Source organism: Benincasa hispida, chromosome 9, assembly GCF_027475165.1.
Source record: "Benincasa hispida cultivar pf3 chromosome 9, pf3_genome.v1.1, whole genome shotgun sequence".
Classification (NCBI taxonomy): Eukaryota; Viridiplantae; Streptophyta; class Magnoliopsida; order Cucurbitales; family Cucurbitaceae; genus Benincasa; species Benincasa hispida.
The window spans coordinates 62115750-62138756 of record NC_143486.1 but is presented as its reverse complement, the minus strand read 5'-3'; the positions used below and the strand labels follow the sequence as shown (position 1 = coordinate 62138756).

Here is a 23007-nt window from a genome sequence, read left to right as displayed (position 1 = left end):
CAACATTTGTAACGGTTTGATCCTAAACCATGGAAAGGATCGGGTTTGCTCTTGAACCCGTAAAAGGAGCGGTAGTGTAACGGTTGGGCTCTAATCCGTGGAAAGAGTCGGAAAGATTTTATTCAAATTCCCAAGAGGCGCTTGGAGAGTAGAGTAGGTCGAGTTTGACCAAACCACTATAAAAATTACGGTGTCTTTTTCTTTAACTCCTTATTTTTTATTTTTGCAATTAATTTAAGCAATTTATTGTATGTTTTAGTTTGTTCTTATTTATTTGTTAAAATTTGATAGAATTAAATTATCACACTTTTTGTCATCTTATTTGTTGCATAAATTGAATTTTTCTTATTATTTATAAAAAGTGTATTATTTTGTTTAATTCGGTTAATTTAGAAAAAAGTTTAATTAAACTCTATTCACCCCTCCCCTCTAGGGTTGCCATATTGATCCAATAGAGAACTTCTGAGAATGGAAAATCTCAATTCAACAACTACTAAATTTAGGAAAAAAATTTTTCTTTTGTCTCACAGTTACCATGAAACCACCAATAACTTCTCACTCAATTGGTTATTAGAGAAAAAGATATAATTATCCAATAATTAATATTATTATAAATATATATGATAACCAACTTACCATATTATATTTATAACCTATAGTTTTAATATTTCATCTCATGAAACATATAAACCATAGTTCTTTTTCTATTTCATGAAACTTAATGTAAATCTCATTTACATTAATCCTCCACTTGATGTATCTCATACATCATACCGATCATATCATATATAATCGAATTTCCTCTTGTCAATTTGAACATTTCAAATCAACACCAAGAACTGATTCTCAACTTGAATCCATTGAGCTACCAAGGGGACCTTATGGACCTGTATCTCGAAGCTCCAACGGTACATGAATAACTAACTAAACTCTTTAGTCACAGGATCCACCATCCGTTTACTGACAGGCACTCCACTAGAAACCGACAGCTAAACTCTCCTTACTACAAATATATTATGTGTCTATATCAACCAATCAACAATTCGATAACCCTTCACAGATCGCTCGTAAGTAGAGCTGAGCCAATAACCGTTTTGCCCCTATAGTTACATCTAACTCCTTAAGTACCACGGATCCCTCTAATGAACATAAGTCATGGTCCTACTATGACTGAGTCATCTCTTCTAAAGAGAAGTTGTGGCCATTATGTTCAAGACCCAGAATCGGCTCTTAAGGGAGCAACCTATTTACTTACCCCTGCCTCGGGGAAGGAGTGAATTTCATCTTGTATAACTGAGTTCCTAGCTCCAAATCAGGCAAATTCCTAAAAAGGTAGGCATGTTGAGTTGACAATCTAGCCACTCTCACCCATACTAATCAAAAGACCGCCCTCAAAGACAGGAGTTCTCAAAACACTCAGGATTGAGGTCATGTCACCTATGGTCGTTTAGGTGAGATGTAAGTCTCTAGTATCAATAACGTTATATACAGAGACTAGTCATCTCGTGGTCTGGTCTTATATAAACTCTTTATATAAGATACCCTGCTCGCATATTTCCATATGAGTGGTCAAGATCTACCATCTGTAGTAGTTCACAACACTTACAAACCTCTACAAAGCGGGCCATATCCGTAGTGTCACCAGGATCAGATATCCCTCCTTGATCCTTATACTACATACCTATTTAGGTTATCACTTAAGACATGATGCACTTGTATATCTCATATACATGCTTAATTTTACATACAATAATCATGGAGTTTTGTTTATTGGATAAGAGAAAATGTCAAATAAAATAACTCTTATTTTGTTCATAACCATGTGTATAGATTACAAATTACGAGACTCCGGGAGAATTAGGATACCAATCCCAACAAATTAGTATATACCAATTGTATAATTGACCCATATACTAAATATAAAGTATACCGGTTGATTGATATACTAAAGATGAAGTATATCAGTTAACTAATACAATAAACATAAAGTACATTGGATATAGTATTGATACCTGGATTGATAAAAAGTAGAAATAAAATAAAATATATTTTTTTCATTGTTTTTAAATTTAAAAAAATTGTTGCTTATATATATATATATATATATTTATTTATTTATTTATTTATTTATGTTAGTCATTCTTGCAACTTTCCCATTTTTCTTTTGATTCTCTTATATTTTGTCTGGTATGAAAAACTTAAATATTGTCTAAATAATCTGTTTTAAGTACATATGTGCATATACATTTGATCAAGTATACTAGTCAATTTTAGAGTAATTTTATGGGTTTTTTGTCATGTAGAAGTATGGGACAAATTAAATACAAATATAATAAAATCTAAAACATTTTATAATTTTAGCAAAAATTTTCTCCAATTCATGCAAAAAGTTCAAAATGCCTATGTTCCAAAAAAATTCATGCGACTTTCTTCTCTCATCCTAAATCATTGTTTATCACTGATAGATAGTGGTAGTTATTATCACTGTTCATCAATTTTAGACTTCTATCAATATCTATAACTAATAGACAGTGATAGTCTTTCCATCAATGATACACAATGGGACATTTAATATTAATATTGTTGTTTTCAAAACTTATTAGAGAAATATTGTTGTTTTGAAACTTATTAGAGAAATATTGTTGATTTGGGAGTTCGAGGCTAGAGGTCGAACGTTGAGAACTCGACTAATGTAGAGGTCGAACGTTGAGAACTCGACGAACAAAGAAAAACTTGGAAACAATACATAGGCCAAAACTTCAACCCTCGACAAGAGAAATCTCGCGAATCTCGCTTAGGTTGACGAAGGTTGAAGTTTCGACACACATCTACCCTCGAGATTGCAGGTTTATTACTTTTCTTTTTCTCTCATAGAGGAAATAAAGTAATGAGATGGTATACTATATGTATTTGTGTATTCGAGCTGCTTCTAACAACCTATGCATTTTGTTATCATTTCGAATTAGATGGAGGCTTGTGGGATTGACGTGAGGGGGTGGAGATGACTATATTTCTGGGAGCGAACTCCAGGCGAATATGAAGCGTATGGATACAAGTTATGCTTTGGAATGAAAGACAATTCCGAATTAGTTTTGTCTACGAACAAAATTTTGTATATTAGGTTGTCGAAGGTTACACACATGTCGAAACTTCAAAGCGATTAAGGAGATAAATGGGCTGAAGCAGATTAAGGAGAGAGCGAAATTCAAAGCGAGATAGTAGGAGAGAGCGAGATGTTGAACGAGATTTTAAGAGAGAGCGAGATTCAAAGTGAGATTTTAGGAGAGAGCGAGATTCAAAGCGAGAATGTTGGAGAGAACGGGATTTAGTTTATATTGACTAATTTGACTAACATTGAACTTGGTAAAATGAAATGGTTGAATAATTGAAAAATGAGATTATTCAGGAATACACATTGAATATTAAGATTATGCATTGAGTTTCTGGTAGTAGATCCATAATAAAAAAAAAAGTGTTTGTGATTGTTCCAGAAGAAATGAAAGCTAGTAATCATTAATGGAAAAATAACAACAATAATAGAGTGAGTGAGATATTGAGAGAGAGCGAGAGTGAGAGAGCGAGATCTTAGGAGAGAGCGAGAGTGAGAGAGCGAGATTGAGAGAGCTCGAGATCTTAGGAGAGAGCGAGACTAAGAGAGTGAGATCTTAGGAGAGAGCGAGATTGGGAGAGCGAGATCTTAGGAGAGAGCGAGAGTCTTCACTTTATTTGAACTTTCCATAGATATATAAAAAAAGAGAAAAAAGAGCTAATAATCATACTATAATTGAATAATCATTAGACTATAATTGAATATATTAGATTATTATAATATGATTGAATAATCATTAGACAATAAATTGAATATATTAGATTATTATACTATAATTGAATAATCATTAGACAACAAATTGAATATATTAGATTATTATACTATGATTGAATAATCATTAGACAATAAATTAAATATATTAGATTATTATACTATAATTTAATAATCATTAGACAATAAATTGAATATATTAGATTATTATACTATAAATTGAATATATTAGATTATTATAATGTAAAACATTATCGATTACAAAAAAAAAAATGAATATACAATAGATTATTATAAAAAAAATTGAATATACAATAAATTATAATACAAAAAAAATGAATATACAATAGATTATTTATTATTCAATCCCTAACTATCTGGAGCCCATCTTAGTAACGAAGGACACTTCCTTCGATTATGTCCTAACTTGTTACAAAATCCACATCGTTGTCGAGTGGCTAGTTCTGTCCAATCCATCTCGTTGTGATAACACTTTTCGGTCTACCATGTCTTCTCAACAACGATGGATCAGGATGTAAGACGGGCATATTAGGGTTCGTGATCCAGTAATCTTCATGCAGTACAGGTTGAAATTGAGGAGAGTAACATTTAGCATACGTTGACAATTTGTAGTAGTCCTCAATAAAATCTTCATAGTTCATGTTAAAAAGTGAGCAAACGGCCATAAAATGCGAGCATGGAATGCCGAATGCTTGCCATTTGTTACATGAACAGTACCGCTCGGTATGATGGCTTATTCGAGATCACTAAGTATGAAACACCTAAGAGAAATTGTAACACACGAAGAGGTGTGTTTAATTTTAGATCGATATGCTAGTATAATTGCAGTAGTGAACAACCCAGCAAATGGTTGGATGGGACCAAAATGTCACCATCGCTTCTGCTTACGACATATCGTCAACAACTTTAATAAAAAGTATAAATTTAATTCATTGAAAAATTATGTTTATCATATCGGGTGTCAATTTCAAATTTGAAAGTTCAAAAAAGCAATTGAAGATATCAAAGGAATAAATCGGAGCTGTCTGAGTTTTTTTACAACATTAGTTTAGAGCAATGGACTCAAGCACATGATTGAGGATTCAGATATGGGTGGATGACGACAAATCTATCAGAGTGCATAAATGAAGTCCTCAAAAGGAGCTCGAATGTTGCCTATAAATGCTCTTGCTCAGATAACATTCTTCAAATACGTGAACTATTTTGAGAAAAGAAGAGAAGAAATAAGGGATGCATTGGAGTGTGAGTTTTTCGAGAAAAGAAGATAACATTCTTCAAATGCGTGAGTTTTTTACATTATTCTTTACCCTCACACTTTTCTCTACTATTCAATTACATATATTCAGATCATGGCTTTATACCCAGGACCTGTTGATCCCGATGTTTTATACGACCAGTTCATTCATCGGTTATATGTTGTATGGCGAGATCGTACTACTGGAGAAATATCTTGCAGACGTCGAGGGGCAGTTCTCCAGCGCACTATCCCACTCCACCTTCGAATACTACCGCTACTGCGCACATCTGGATTCTATGGGGTTGCCAAATTAAGATTTATTCAGTTGGACTAGCATCTGATCACAACCTTGGTCGAGAGATGGAGGCCCGAGACACATACATTCCATATGTTTGTTGAAGAGTGCATTATCACTCTACAAGACATAGAAGTGTTGTTGGGGTTACCTGTTGACGGTGAGCCGGTCACCAAAGTGATGTACGATGACTGGTTAGAAGTTTGTCAACTGTACCTTGGTGCGACCCCACCTGCCGACAAGATTAAAGGATCGAGGTTAAGTTTAATATTGTTAGGAACACAATTTCGTGAGCTCATAGATGATGCAGACGAGGAAACCGTCATAAGATATGCACGAGCATATATACTACAAATGATGGGTGGAAGTCTGTTTTCAGATAAATCAAGTCATTTTATTCACTTGATGTTCCTGCCACTATTAGCTAACCTCAATGATGCGGGGTGGTATTCATAGGGTGGAGCATGCTTGGCATGGTTGTATAGACAACTATGCAAAGCAACAAGACCTGAGATTCAAGAAATAGCTGAACCTCTCATACTTTTGCAACTACGGGCTTGGGAGTGATTTCCAACAATGGCTCTACAAATACATCATGTTAATGACGCTCAGTTAGTTGAATGAGCCTACGGTTTTCGGTATGTTTTTTTAATTCAATTTAATTTTTATATCACTGATATAGTTAATTTAAATTCTAAATTATTAATTTAAAAATTTAGGTGGAGGGACAAATTTTGTGTGACTAGAACAGCCACACATGTAGTCAACCAGTATAAATACATGTTTGATCTACTTCAACTTGAACAGGTATATTACACTAAACCTAATTCATTATTTTATTCACATTTTTATTGTATTTGTTTTTAATATTTTCTAATATAATATTTTTTATTTCAAGTTATTTAGGAGTCGTACAAAATTATTATGCATACTTTGCCTAATTTTTGCACGAATGGTCAAAACATATGGCGGGCGATGAGTCCTCTCATATGTTTTTACATTGGTGAGTGACATCTTCCTGACAGGGTGATGAGACAATTCGGTTTTCAGTAGGATGTCCCATCGCCTTGTAATACTGAACCCGTACTGCATGATATTGACCTAAGGACTGGAGATTGGTTCGAAAAAGTGGCACATTTGGTAGTGCGATGGCACTATCATGCAAGATTTATTGCAGTGGGGGTTTCTCTTGAATAGTTTGACATAGATGTCACTCCAGAATATATTCATTGGTATAATAATATCATAAGGCGCTACGTCACTCGTCTGGGAGCAGCTGTGGGTCATCTGGTAAATGAATGAATATTATCTAATTATTTTTAATTTAAATTTATTTTAAATATTGTCTAATTGTTTTAGAATTCACAGAGATCGAACAACAGTAGACTCTGTGAGGTTGCGAATGATCCGAACCAGGTTCTTGTTATATGTAGTGACAACCAAAGCTATATGGAGGAAATTCATTATATGTACGATATACCTATTGTTCTTCCACCAGCTCCTAGACGTAGAGGACCTGTTTGGGAAGAGGATGAGTTTGATGACGTTGCACATAATGTGGAGGAGTTGCCCATATGATGCAAACGCAAAGTCAAACTGATTATGTTAGTCCGATGATGATGATGCCAGCATTTGGTTCAAGACATTATGACTCAGAGGCTGGTCCTTCATCTTCATACGTGCATAGACATGGTCGGGGTCGTGGAGAGCATAATGAATAGTTATATTATGAAGCGCCTGCAGAGGTATTGAGCAACATCAAGAAGAATTCGAGCAACCTCAAGTTCGAAGTCGACGACGACAACTAGCTCGAAATCGATGACGTCCGCCTTGTGGGATACATTGATTTTTGTAATTATTTTTATATAAATGAGATATTTAATTTACATTTTTTTTATTTTTATGAGTTATTATTTTTTTAATTTATTCTTTTTAGAGTAAATAAAATATTTTTAGAAATTATTTTTATAAAATGAAAAATTAAAAAAAAAAAGAAAGGAAAAAAGAAAGAAAGAAAAAGGTGGAATGTGTAATAATTAAAAAAGAAAAAAAAGAAATTTGTACGGTAGTATTCTCGCTCTCGCTCACACTCAAAATCTCGCTCTTGCTCTCAAAATCTCGCTCTTTCAAAATCTCGCTTTCTCTCGTAATCTCGCTCTCGAATTTGATTGGGAAATTCAGTGGCAAAAAGAAGGAGATTCTTTAGCTCGTTATTTAGTCAGACTTGCTAAGATGACAGAATCCGTAAAAATTATTCAACAAGCTTTGGAAGGAATTCCAGGGGGACCTTATAAAAATTTAGAAATACGATCTTTTGATAGAGGAAGGTCTCTAGAATGATAATTAAACAGACTCAATAATAACGTTAGGAAGGGCAAAATCGAGAGTTCAAAGTTCGACGTACAAATGAAAGGAAGGTCGATGGTTCAAAATTCGACCTATCTAGGTCGAATTTTCAACCCTTAACTTATTTTTAAAAAAAAACAACAACAATATTTTCCTAAATATTTTCTAAAAGGACAATATCTTTTTAATTTTCCCATACACAATGATAGCCTTCTATTACTATTTATTAATGATAGATTCCTATCAATATTTTAATAACAGTGTACCTTCTAACTTAATAAACAATTTTTTTTCTTACAGGAAGCTGCTGATGATGAAGAGAATCAAAGAAGAAAAAGTAAAACAAAACAAGCAAGTGACAAGAAAATGACTTTAGCATAAATGTTTGATAGTTGTATTTCTTACATTATTGATAGAATCTTATATCAGTGATAGAAGACTAATAATGACTATCAAGGGTAAATATATTTAAAAAAGTTGACAACAAATACAATTTCAAGACATATTTTATAACTAGTAGATATTGATAGAAGACTATCACTGAATATCAATGATAGAAGTATATCACGTTCTATCACTGACTATCAATGGTAAACTTATTTAAAGAAATAAACAGTTTTAAGAAGTTGACAACAAACCCAAATTTCAAGCATATTCTACTACTGATACACAGTGATAGAAGACGATCACTAACTATTAATGATAGACTTATTTAAATAAGTAAATTGATTTAAAGTAGTTGATAAGAAATATATTTATCAAGGATATTCTATCACTAATAAACAATATTAGAAGACTATCCTAACTATAGAAGATAGAAAGTAAAGCATGCCAATTCTCAATTATGTTCCCATCATCAATATAAATATGATATGTATTATGAACTTGGACTTAAAAATAGAGTCTGACTCTTTCGTATTTTGAAACAAATCCTAGACTATTTTGGATAATTGTATCACGATCGCAAGCCAAAGATTTCAAATCTCAAGTTGGAATTTTGGTAGACGTTAGAGCAGAGCTCACAAATGGGGCTGCTTGCATCTTCTGACTCATTGCCATTAAGAAGATTTCATAGGAGGATTAAAACCAAAAGAAGAGTCATTTTAGGGGTAAAGTTGGAATTAATGAAAAAATGAATTTTAGATTATCATTTTACTAATATGTTTAAATTATTTGCTATATTGGTAAATAATTAGTACAATTATTGAGTAAAAAGTAAAGAAAAAAAATCACCCCTCTCTTAATATCCACTCATATTTAGTCACATTTAAATTTCAAACCATAAATGTACAACCAAAATATTTGATTGCAATCGTACCTTCAATGTTTGAAAATTAATAAATGTGAAAAATATTTAAATTTGAATTTTCTTCCATTTTCGTTAAGTGTATATTCCAATTTTGTCTTTTTAACAAAAAAAAAAACCATGTTTATATCCACCACCTTCAAGGCAAATCTCGCGTGATCGTAGTCTCTCAAAAGGCACAAGAAGAAAAGGCTGAGGTTGTTGGTGTCGAGGTGGCGAAGATGGAGAATGGTCGTTGGTAGAGAGGGTAGTAGCAGCTTTGATGGCAGACCAGTGTCGGTCAGAACGACAATGGTTGGAATGACCAAATTTTCAAAGGAAAAGTAAGAGATTGAATTGACATTTTTATTTTTTAGCTTCTATATATAACTTTCGTGTCATAATAATCTTCGAGTATTATTTTGTTTCTTTCTATAAAAAGAAAGTATTTTATCCTTAAATTTATGATAATTGTAGCCTCTGAATTGTGTATACAAGACCTATCTTTTTTTACTCGCCTCCCAAAAAGACGAGAATCTATTTTTATTATTTTAATTAAAATGTTTTCCATATTTTTCTCCGGTAATAAAATGTATCTAAGTTTTCCAATAAAAGAAATATATATAACTATAGATTTGGTTTCTATAGCTAAATTGATTCTAATTTTTATTAGATAATATGTACTTCGTAATATGTATATGAATGTTATTTGATTGATATCTAGTTTCTATCTAATTGTCATACGTTTTTTACTATGTATTAAGAACTTATGATTTATGAGATTTTCATGTGATTGCTTTTTAATTGATATTTATTTTCTATCTGAATGTCATGTGATTTTCATTATGTATTAAGTACTTTATGGTTTCTATTTTATTGTTATGTGATTGCTATCTGATTGATATTTGATTTATATTTTATTACCATCATTAATTTTATATACTTATATATCAAAGTGTGTTATATCTCATTTTAGTTTTTATACTTTTGCAATATTTTATAGTTATGATTAAACTTCCAATAGTCATTTTTTGTTGGGCTAACCACTCTTCACAAGACCCAAATACTTAAGATCAATGTTGGAAATATGAAGAAATGGCTCATAAATATTCAGCCAAATCCTCGATACTTGAAACTCAATGCTCAACGTCTTCCTACTCGATCCTCGATGAGAATTTCCTTCTTTGTTAGATGAGTCTCTACTAAATCCTCAATGGAACTCAATGACAATAAAACTAATACTTGATGGTTCTTGAATGATACTCAGTACGACTCGAAGGTGAAAACGATGTACTCAAAGGTACTCGATAGCGAAGAATTGATGCACGATTGACTCGATGTTCAGATTACTCGATGCGACTTAAAAGATAATTAAATGGTGTGCGATTTGCAGTAAAGAAAATACTCATAGGAACAAGAAAGATAAGGCAAGAAGATGGAGACACAATGTTTACGTGGTTCGGCAAGATTGCCTACATCCACGGGAAGATCTGGATTCTTTTAATGATGAAGATTGCGTACAGATTTTGTTGTTTACAGAAAACTAAGGAAAATGATTATAACTTTCTTACTTGAATTTAAAATCAATGGTATTTATAGAGTACCAGTTGACCATTTACAAAGTTAGTTATAAACAAACAAAAGGCTAAGGTATTTGAGTGAAAGCTTCTTCAAATTCTCCACCTTGACTCCAATGCCTTGCAATCTTCTGATCTTCCTAATTTTGACCGGTTTGTCTACCCTGTGTCTGGAAGCTCAAAGCCAACTTTTTCTAAACATTTAAACAATTTAAGCTTTGAAACAGGTTTTGTTAACATGTCAGTTGCATTGTCTGAAGTATGAACCTTTAAAATTTCTAACTCCTCTATCTCAATTTTATCTCTAATGAAATGATAATTGATATCAATGTACTTAGTTCTAGTGTGGAATTGTGGATTTGGAGATAAATGGATAGCACTTTGGTTGTCAGAGTAGAGTTTCACTACTGTTTGATCTATTATAAAGTATTTCAGCAATCCCTTGAGCCACAATGCCTCTTTGATTGCTTCTGTTAAAGCCATATATTGAGCTTCCGTTGTAGATAAGGCTACTATAGGCTGTAGTGATGCTTTCCAGCTCATTAGATTAGGACCAAAAAGGAAAAGGTAGCCTGTTAAGGACCTCCTTTTGTCCAAATCACCAGCATAGTCAGCATCCACATATCCATAAAGCTTTAATTTTGAGTTTTTAGACCAAATCAGGTACTTTAGGATCCATTTAGTAGCCTTCCAGTGTCTCTTACCAGGATTATACATATATCTACTAACTAAGCTAGCTGAATATGAGAGATCGAGTCTAGTAGAAATCATTAAATACATTAGTCTTCCGACTGCTTGACTATAGGGTATGACAACCATCTATTTCTAATGTTCTTGGTCAGAATCCTTAAGAGAGTTAGCTGAGGAAAGCTTAAAGTGCTGAGCAATAAATAAGCTCACAGGTTTAGCATCATTTATGTTGAACCTTTTAAGGATCTTCTCACAGTAAGTGGACTTATTGATGCTTAGAATAGACTATTCTTTGTTCCTTTGGATCTCTATTCCTAGGACCTTGCTTGCTTCTATGTCCTTCATATCAAACTTTCTTTTTAAGAGGTTTTTAACATGGGTTATGTCTCCTTTGGACCTACCTACCAGCAACATGTCATCTACATATATGATTAAGTAAACCTTGTCCTTGTAAGAACTTGTATTTACATAAACATATGTCAAATGAACTTCTTTTGAACCCAATACTAGAAATATAATCATTGTATCACTTATAACAGCACCTAGGTGATTGTTTTAACCCACATATAGACTTGTTGAGTAAGCAAAAGAGATTTTATTTTCCATTAACTTCAAATCCTTTAGGTTGCGTCATATAGATTATCTCCTCTAGATGCCCATGAAGAAAAGTAGATTTTTACATCTAGTTGATACAATTCTAGAATATTTTGAGCAACTAAGGATAGAAGAAATCTTATGAAAGTCTGTTTTACAACAGGAGAGAAAATCTCAAAATGGTATATTCCTTCCCTTTAAGTGAATCCTTTACAACCAATCTAGCTTTATACCTAGGCTTTTGATCACAGGATACTCCTTCTTTAAGTTTGAAAATCCATTTAGAGACAACAGGTTTGTAACCCTTTGGTAGAGGTACTGAAGACCAAGTATCATTCACTTTTAGTGAATGCACCTCTTCATTCATTAATTCAATCCAATCCCTTGCATTAGCACAACTTATTGCTTCCTCAAAGGTAGTTGGTTTTTGGTTAGTAGGACCTACCACAACATTTAAAACCAGATTCATATAATTCATTTCAGTATATCTAGCAGGAGATGTGATAGTTCTCCTTTGTCTATCCCTAGCTAAGACATATTGGCTTAAATAAGGTTGCTCACATGCTGTCTCCTTATGTTCCCCTACATCTTCCTAAGTTTCTCCTATGTCACTAGGTTGGTTAGACTCAATTTGCTGCTCAGTTAGTAACTTCATCTCAGTTTCTGTGTTGGATGACTCTCCTTTATCCTCAACTTTTTGTCCTTTTGCATAAACATCCCATCTTCCCTAAAGGCGATGTCTCTGCTCACTATGAACTTTCTCTCAATCGAATGCCACATTTTAAACCCTTTGACACCCTCTGTAAAGCCACAAACATGCACTTGACAACTCTGCCCTTTAACTTTCCCTTATTTTGGTGTACAAACCCTACACATCCAAAGACTTTGAGGTTATATAGGTTAGGAGGATGATTAGTCCACTTTTCTTCAGAGGTAAGCAAATCTAAAGATGTTTGAGGGCAGTTATTCAAGGTATACACTGTATAGGCTGCAGCTTCTGCCTAATAATTTTTCCCTAAGATAGCATTAGAGAGTAGACACCTAACTCTTTCTATTATGGTTCTATTTAACCTCTCAGCAGTCTCATTTTGTTGAGGTGTATATACCCCACTGTTCTATGCCTAGTTATACAATTCTCACTACAAAATTTATTAAAGTGTTCATTGCAAAACTCAAGCCCATTATCGGTTCTAAAGTATTTTAAACTTTTAGATGTTTGATTTTCTATCATGGCTTTCCATTCTTTAAACATCCCAAAAATTTGGTCCTTAGTTTTAAGAAAGTATATCTAGCTCTTCCTAAATAAATCATATATAAAGGTTAGAAAATACCTTGAGCCACTAAGGTTTGGTGTAGGAGATAGTCCTCATAGGTCAGCATGGATATAATCCAATGTTCCTTTGGTGGTATGCTGAGATTTTGTGAAACTTTTCCTTGTTGCTTTACCTAAAATGCAGTGTTCACAAAAGGAAAGGTGCTCACTGATACCTTTGGGCAGAATTCCTTGCTTGGACAGTGCTTGCATTTCTTTTTCACTAATATAGGATAGTTTCCACAAGTCAGCCTCTGTTAAACTCGCTGTTGAAACTGTGTGGGCACTTGTCATCATCTCTACACCTCTCACAATATAATGGTCATTGTGTTGAGATTGGCATCCTAATTCTCCCGGAGTCTCGTTGTTTCACAAAGATACACATTGTTTAATGAATAAAATAATTGTTATTTAATTCTGGCATTTACTCATATCCAATAAATAAAGCTCCTGCATGTATATGTGATATACAAGTGGATCATGTCTTAAGTGATAACCTAAATAGGTCTGTAGTATAAGGATTAAGGTGGGATACCTTATCCTGGTGACACTACGGATATGGACCGCTTTGTAGAGGTTTGCAAGTGTTGTAAACTACTATAAATGGTAGATCCTTACCATTCATGTGGAGACATGCGTACGGGGGTGTCCTATACAAAGAGTTTAACTAGACTCTATATATAACATCATTGATACTAGAGACTTGCATCTCACATAAATGACCATAAATGACACGACCTCAATCCTGAGTGTTTTGGGAACTCTTGCCTTTGAAAGCGGCCCATTGATTAGTATGGGTGAGAGTGGCATGATTGCCAACTCAACGTGCCCACATTTTTTAGGACTTGTCTGATCTGGGAGTTGGGAACTCAATCTACAAGATGGAATTCACTCCTTTCTTGAAGCAGGGATAAGTAAAGAGATTGCTCCCTTAAGGGTTTATTTCGGGGCTTGAACATAGAGGACACAACTTCTCTTTGGATGAGAAGACTCAGTTATAGTAGGACTATGACTTATGTTCATTAGAGGGATCAGTGGTACTTAAGAAGTTAGATGTAACTATAGGGGCATAACGGTTATTGGCTCAACTGTACTTACGAGCGATCTGTGAAGGATTGTCGCACTTTTGATTGGTTAAGATGGATAAATAATATATCTATCATAATGAGAATTTAGCTGTCGGTCTTTAGTAGAGTGTCTGGCAGTTAACCGGTGGTGGATCCCATGACTAAATATTTAGTCAGTTATTCACGTACCATTGAAGCTTCGAGCTATAGATTCATAAGGTCCACTTGGTAGCTCAATGGATTCAGTTGAGGATCAGTTCTTGGTGTTGATTTGAAATGTTCAAATTGACAAGAGGTATTTTGATTATATATGATATAATCGGTATGTTGTATGAGATACATCTAGTGGAGGATTGATGTAAATGAGTTTTACATTAAGTACCATAGAATAGAAAATGAACTATGGTTTATATATTTCATGAGATGAAATATTAAAACTATAGGTTTTAAATATAGTGTGATAAGTTAGTTATCATTTATATTTATAATAATATTAATTATTGGATAATTAAATCTTTTTCTCTAATAACCAATTGAGTGGGAGGTTATTGGTGGTTCATGGTAACCGTGAGATAAAAGGAAAATTGTTTTCCTATTTTTAGTAAGCTTTTACAAAAGATTGAAAATTGTTTTTGAGCTTTTTCTCTCTTGCAATAGAAACTCACTGGAGCTTGTCAAGTAAATACCAATTTACTAAGCGACAGCGTGTTTTACTAAACGATCTCTTGGCTTTAGCTAAACGATTGGGTATCAACCTATGTCATAGGTTTCTGTCTTCTCCCACTTGCCCAATCTTGTACGCGATTGTTCTTTCCTACTTCATTTGCCTCATCTAAGTCCGAACAGAGCCCACCCTCTAGATTCTCAATCCAAGAATACCGTGGTAATCTTCTTGGTGGTGTCTTACTCAACTTGATACTGTCGCGATTCTGTGGAGGCCGTTCGTGTTCTTGCTGAAGTGTTCATGATCGAGGCAATCGCTGAGGAGGAGTGCGAAGTGTTCGTGAAGTGTTGTGGTCGTGTTGTTCGAGCATTCGAGGTTACTGTGTCCGAGCGTTCGTGAGCAAGGAGCGTGGAAAGAAGTCTACAAATGTTTGTACCTTTCGCCTTGTTCATTTGTAGTTGTTCATGCTATAATTTAGGTATCAATTGTATAACTATATGTTTCTGTTTCGACTATAATTTATATGTTCATTTATGATTGTAATTTGGTATGATCTTTATTCCACTGCTCATGGAAATCTCAAGTTCGATTTCCTTCACATTGACCTTCTCACCAACCAACACAACCCCGGAATCCTTAATCACCTCAAGAACTCCACCTTTTCCTCTGGATTCACACCCAATGGAGTCCAACATGCCCAGAGATATCGGGTTTCTCTTGAGCAAAGATACGTGTCTCACATTTTTTAGAAGCTTGATTGATCCATCATTTAGCTTCAAGAATACTAAATCAACCCCTTTGATCTTGCAGGCTTTATTGTTTTCCATGTACACAGATCTCCATCTATTTCCTTGTAAGTATTAAGCCAAGGTCTGAAAGGTGTCATGTGATAGGTAGAACTGGAGTCAAGTACCCAGTCATGCTTCCTAAATGGACTAATTTGGTTGGTTTGGTTGCTAGTGGAGGCTAAGGCATCAGAATAAAAGTCGAAACCTTCAACCACTAAAGCTTCTAGTTGTTTTCCTTTATGATCCTTCTCCTTTTCTTTATTTTTCCATTTCAGATTGTAGCAATCTTTGATCAAGTGACCTTTCTTCTTATAGTAGTTACATCTCAGCTTGGTCTTAGGTTTTTTCTATTCACCTGACTTGCTTTTATTCCCCTTCGACTGATTCTGCTTGTTCTTCCCCTTGGCAAACAACCCCTCTGCACTAGTCTATTCCTTCTTGACTGATTGAAGCTCTAACTCTCTAATTCTTATTGCTGAAATGATGGCATGAGTGATAACTGATTCTCTGCCTATTTTAAGGCATTCTTCATCTTCTTATAGATTTCGGGTAGAGAGTTTAATAGCATAAAGCCTCATTCTTGTCGTCAATTTTCTCACCAAGGCTCTTGAACACTGAGACTATCCTTTTGAACTCATCCAAAATATCTGAAAGAGGTTTGGCAAAATCCATCTTGAACGTGAAGGACTTCTCCCTTAGATACATCCTGTTGGGGAGTCCTTGGATGCAAAAAGACCTTCTAGCTTGACCCACATCTTGTAGGTCGTGTCTTGATCAATTACTTGCCTCAAAATACTGTCATTGAGATTCAGAACCAGAGTCCTATATGTTGAAAGCTCCATGTTTTCTCTTTCTTGTGCTGATATAGTGGATGGCAGAGTTGATGGGTCCAAAAAGGCCTTATAGGCTCTTTGTTGTCCAAGAATGGCTTTGATTTTGGCCTTCCATAGGCCAAAATCGCCATTCCCATCAAACTTCTCAATCTCATATCTTGTAACAGCCATTTCTGATCTTATCGAGTATCGAGTTTTGATTTCTTAAGAATTTTAATAAAAATGTTGACCTTGATGATCTAGAAGCTTTGATACCACAAATTGCTGGACTGACCACTCTTCATAAGACCCAAATACTCAAGATCAACGCTGGAAAGATGAAGAAATGGCTCAGAAATCAAATAAGGGAATTTGTAATGGGTGAGAAATACAAAACCTTTAATTGCAAGCGTACCTTCAGTGTTTGAAAATTAATAAAAATGGAAAAATATTTAAATTTGAATTTCTTCTATTTTCGTTAAGTGTATATTCCAATTTTGTCTTTTTAACAAAAATCCACGCTTTTATCCACCACCTTCAGCGCAAATCTCGCGTGATCGTAGTCTTTCAAAAGGCACAAGAAGACACGAGTGAGGTTGTCGGTGTCGAGGTGGCAGAGGTGAAGATGGTCGTTGGTAGAGAGGGTAGTAGCAGCTTTGATGGCAGACCAGTGCCAGTCAGGACAGCAGTGGTTGGAGTGACCAAATTTTCAAAGAAAAAGTAAGAGATGTCTAATCCTCATATGTTTGAATTGATATTTTTAATTTTTAGCTTCTATATATAACTTTTGTGTAATAATATTCTTCAAGTATTATTTTGTTTCTTTCTTTAAAAAAGGGTAATTACAATTGGTAGCATTTTAAGGAATAATAACCAAGTGTATAATATCATTTAAAAAAATTGTAAAGTTAGACAAGTCTATCAGCGATAAATTTCTATTGCGGATAGACCATGCCACTAGACTCTTACCAGTGGTATGGTCTATCACTCATATACTCTTACCAATAATATGGTCTATCACTGATAGACTATTTAAATTTGGTCATATTTGCAATTTTTTTTTACATTATGTTATATCTACTAATATTTTGAGTGTAAAGTCTATATTTACAACTGTCCCTAAATAATTCTACCTCTTGAAATATTTCAACAAAATTAAATCATATTAAAAAAATTATTAATGAATACTTAAAACTATAGGTACAATCTATTGAATTACCACACCCTTACGTAGTTGAAGAAAAATGATTTAAATAGGGTGTTACAGCTCGGTGTCTCATCATAGTATGTGGATGTTAGATAACTTCTTTGAACTACTTCATAATTTTGGTTTCATACATTTAAGAGTTAAACATACCTATACAACACTTATTCACCTAACCTTTGCTAGCAAAAACGTGACCCATTTTAATCGTGCCACATGTCAATCTTAGCTTTTTTTTTCTTTTTTCTTTTTTCTTTTTTCTTTTTACATTTTTATTTACAGTTTTTTTTTTTTTTTTTTTTTTTTTACTTTTCAAATGTTATGAAACATAACATTTCGATGTGGATTGAAATATTGAGGTCTTCAGTTTACAAAAAGTTGATGTAAATATCGGTTTTGATGTATTTCTAGAAAAATTGTAAAAACAAAAAAAGAAAAATATATTTAAATTAGTAAATAAACATTTTATTATTTATATTATTTTTATTCTAGTGGCATTTTGATGCTTATTTTTATGTTTCGTGATATTTTTATACTTGATAATAGAAATATAGGTTCACTCCTTGTGTTGATATCGAACCTGTGGAAACATGAAAATATCGTGAAAATATTGATACTTGTCGATAAAATTTAATACAATTGTCGACAATAAATATACTGTGTAGATGAAAAAAAAAAGAAAATAAAAAGATAAATAAAAATTATAAAACAAAAAAGAAATCGATCATGAGGTCATAAATACCGCTTTCTAAGTTATGAAATATACTTCTCATCTCATTATTTTACATTTTGACTTTTCAAGTGAATAATTGAAAATAATTGATATTGTATAAATGAAGAAAGATAATAAAAATAACAAGTTGATGAATTTAAAAACAAATTAATATTGTTAAAAGAGTTTGTAGAAAGAAAGAAAAAAAAATATTGTGAGTTAAATGAAAAGGAAAAAATAAACTAGAAAAAAAGATAAAAAAACTATATATAAATGAAAACATAAAAAGTTTACATTGCCACGTGGCATATTAAAATCGACTGCATGTCTGTCTTTAATTACTAATTGACCTAAAAAAATATGTTTATGGATGAAAACAAATTTAATTATATCATTTAACTCTTTTCCTTACTTATGAACTTGAACTATGAAAAACACCTAACAAGTGAAAATGAATATTAATTGAAAAAAAAAAAAAAAACAATATAGGAATTTGAGTACAAAACCTCCTAAACCAACCTGTAGGGGTTAGAAGTTCTTTTAATTTGAACAACACATGAACTTCTATTTCAAAATCTTTTCCACAATACGCACTAGATCTAAAAAAGAATCTTAGACCAACCAAGTTGACATCAGTCAAAAAAAGATTAAACATTTTCGATAGAAATTTTTTTGATATCATCTTAAATTACTGGTTGACCCAAAACTTAAATTTATTGGTAAAAATAAATTTAATATTATATAATTTAACAAGAACTTGACTATTGATTTATTCTTTCACAAATATGTGAAACATGAGATTTGGTGAATAATAAGTCAAGGTAGAAAAATACTTAAATACATTCTAGGTTAAATTCATCTTTATATCAAATTATAGTTACCATGTGGCAAACTATTTTTACTTTTTATTTTTTTATTTTTTTTATTTTTTATTTTTTGTGATTAGAATGGGATAAGAAGCACCCAACACTACACGACAAATAAATCTCCTCCACAAACTTTTGTTTGTTCAAGTAATTCTCTTAATATATAATGAATAGGCCTATGTGAAAAACTACCAAAAACAAAAAAATATATATATTACTGTCACGAATGTGTGTCAAGTCATTGGGTCATTTTTCTATAAATTTTTGAAGTAATGAGAAAATAGAGTAATTCTAGAATACATCTTTACATCTTAAGATGAGTATGTAATTAGTATTCCTGAAACTCCCTAACATACATTTCTCAGAAATGGAATTTTCTCAGCTCTCTTCATCGGCCACCGTCATCGCTGGAATTTTCTCCGTCGTCCTCTTTCTCTATGCTCTCTTCATTATATCCACAAGAGTCATTGGAGCTCATCGAAATAAACTCCCACCCGAACCTGTCGGTGGTTGGCCACTGATTGGTCACCTCCATTTGCTAAATGCAGCAGAACCAGCGCACATAACCTTCGCAAAGTTGGCAGATACTTATGGACCAATCTTTACTTTGAAATTGGGTATGAAGAAAGCCTTGATTGTGAGCAGTTGGGAAATAGCAAACGAGTGTTTTACAACAAACGATAAAATCTTTGCCTCTCGTCCAAAGCTCGTGGCCTCAAAGTTGTTGGGATATGACTATGCCATGTTTGGGTTCAGCCCCTATGGTCCACATTGGCGCCATGTCCGCAAACTAGCCACGGTCGAACTCTTGACGAACCACCGCCTCGACCAACTCCAACACATAAGAGCATTCGAAGTCCATAATTCGATTAAGAAGCTGTATGAGTTATGTATCATAAACAAGAATAACAATGAGCAGAAAACATTGGTGGAGATGAAAACGTGGTTTGGAGATATAATTCTAAACACAATATTTAGGATAGTGGTTGGAAAGAGATTCTCGACGGCGGTGGATGGGACTGATAATGATAATGAAGAGTATCGAAAGGCATTGAGGGATTTTTTTGAATGGTTTGGAGTGTTTGTACCTTCAGATTCGTTTCCATTTCTAAAGTGGTTAGATTTGGGTGGACATGAGAAGGCCATGAAGAAGACGGCTAAAATTCTTGATAATGTTTTTGATAAATGGCTTAAAGAACATCAACAGAAGACAAATTTTGAGGAGCATGACTTCATGGATGCAATGCTTGCTGTCTTTAAAGAGGGTGGAGAACAACTTTCAAGCTATGATGCAGATACAATTATCAAGGCCTCATGTTTGGTATGTATGGTTTTCAAAGATCAAGTTTTGTTTTTCAGAAAAATAAAAAATAAAAAATCAAGTGTTTCCCTAAAACATTATTTGAAAAAATCACCCTAATATAATTGGATAAGATTCCCTTTGATAATCATTTTATTTTTTGTTTTTTTTTTTCAAATTAAATATATGGACACTACTTTCACCTCCAAATTTTTTCATTCCTTATCTACTTTTAACGGATTGTTTAAAAAATCAAGCTAAATTTTGAGAACTAAAAAAGTAACTTTCAAAAAGTTGTTTTTGTTTTTAAAATTTAACTAAGAATTTAACCATTATAATTAAGAGTAATGCAACTCATTGTAATGAAATGAACATAATTTTTAAAAACAAAAACAAAAGAGTAAATGGTTACGAGACCGGACCTAAATATGTGAACCAACACGGAATAGTTAGCTTATTGAATAAGTCTTTCTCTGTTACATAATATAATTCTCCATTTTAATGAAATAAAATTGATGCAGCAACTAATTCTTTTTTTTAAAAAATTACTAATACGCATACATGACCACATCACTTAATTTCTATCAAGTAGTATATTAACATCATTATCATTTATTTGAATTCAAAAGAAAGCATTAATATCATGACGCACAAATTCAATTTTGATAGGGACATATTGTAAATATAGTAATTACGCCTAAAATATTAACAAATATAGGTATAATATAAAAAAAATTATATAAATATGATAAATTTTAGATAGTCTATTAATGATAGACATCGCTGATAGGAAACTATCAATGATAGCTATATTGTTGGTAGTCTATCAACAATAGAACTCTTTCGCTGATAGATATTGTTATATTTCTAATTTTTTTAAAGTATTGTTATACACTTGGTTATTATCCTTATCACTTTTTAGACATTGCACCAATATTTATCCAATATTTTAATATAGAAAATTCTCCCGGAGTTACTTTGCTACAATTTGAAAGTTTATAATTGAATCCCATCCCCTAAGTTAGTTAGCAAAGAATGTTAATTTAGAAATTTCAAAGTCTTGCATTTCAAACACGTGCCCATGCCATTTTACTCATTAAAATCGGCTGAAGTTTGTGTAGGCTCTCATATTGGCGGGTTCTGACACAACAACGATAACAATGATATGGACTCTTTCTTTATTGCTCAACAATCAAGATGTACTCAAGAAAGCTCAACTTGAATTAGATGAACAAGTTGGGAGACACAAACAAGTTAAAGAATCAGATGTAAGAAATCTGAAATATCTTCAAGCAATTGTGAAGGAAACATTACGTTTGTATCCACCGGGACCACTTGGAACACCTCATGAGTCTATGGAAGATTGTAGAATTGCTGGCTACCATATTCCAGCAGGAACACGCCTCACGGTGAATATACAAAAGCTTCAAAGAGACCCACGTGTGTGGGAAGATCCTCATGAATTTCGACCAGAAAGATTTCTAACAAATCATAAAGATTTTGAAGTTAGAGGAAAAACTCCTCAATTGATACCATTTGGAAGTGGGCGTAGGATGTGCCCAGCAGTCTCATTTGCCCTTCAAATTATGCATTTAACGCTTGCAAATCTACTTCATGGGTTTCAGATTGAAAGACCAACTAAAGAATTACTCAATATGGAAGAAAGCATCGGTTTGACTAGCATTAGAAAAGATCCACTCCAAGTTCTTTTAAGTCCACGCCTCCATCCTCGAGTTTATGACTGATGTCGAATCTGTTAATTGAAAGTACAATAAAATATGAAACAATAGTTGAAGAAACTATTTTCCAAGTTATTATGAGATAATTACTTTATGACAGTTTTATATTGAATAGTTTTTCAATTGTTTTTCTCCTTGACAATTCCGATTGTTGCTATTCTAATATGAAAGTATACTTAATTATTAGGGTTGGTTACACATATAATAATCAGATTCAAAATAAGATGTAGGATAAGGATAAACATATTAAGAATATAGTACAAAATTAGCATTAAATATCACTAATAGCAACTATCAGTGATAACTCTATAGATAAATGACCAAAAAGATCACACACAGTCCACCATTTCGCGCTTCTTCTTTCAGTTTTCTAAAATTGAAAATTATCGCTGATATCAACTAATAGCAGCTATCAGTAATAGCTACTGATAGCTACTATTAGTTGATGTCATTGATAGTTACTATCAGTTATAGCTTTCAATTTGAGAAATATTAATATAATTTTAAAATAGTACCACTTGAAATATAACCTTTTAGTTTGCTATCAATTTTCAGTGACTATCATTGATACACTTGATCAATTACAATCAAACTTGAAATATTAACATCTAAGGCAATCAATGGATATCAATAATAGACTTTTATAAGTTTACTTTTGAAAGGAAACGATTATCTTTC

The 23007-nt window shown here is 33.0% G+C and overlaps 1 protein-coding gene across 1 annotated transcript; it reads left to right on the top strand.

The window, feature by feature from the left end:
- Window positions 1-19477: 19477 nt before the first annotated feature.
- On the top strand, window positions 19478-22452 carry LOC120085170 (strychnine-10-hydroxylase-like). The gene is made up of 2 exons (XM_039041053.2): window positions 19478-20611; window positions 21712-22452. The coding sequence occupies exons 1-2, from the start codon at window positions 19658-19660 to the stop codon at window positions 22333-22335; spliced, it is 1578 nt and encodes a 525-aa protein (XP_038896981.2). The 5' UTR covers window positions 19478-19657; the 3' UTR covers window positions 22336-22452.
- Window positions 22453-23007: the final 555 nt, after the last annotated feature.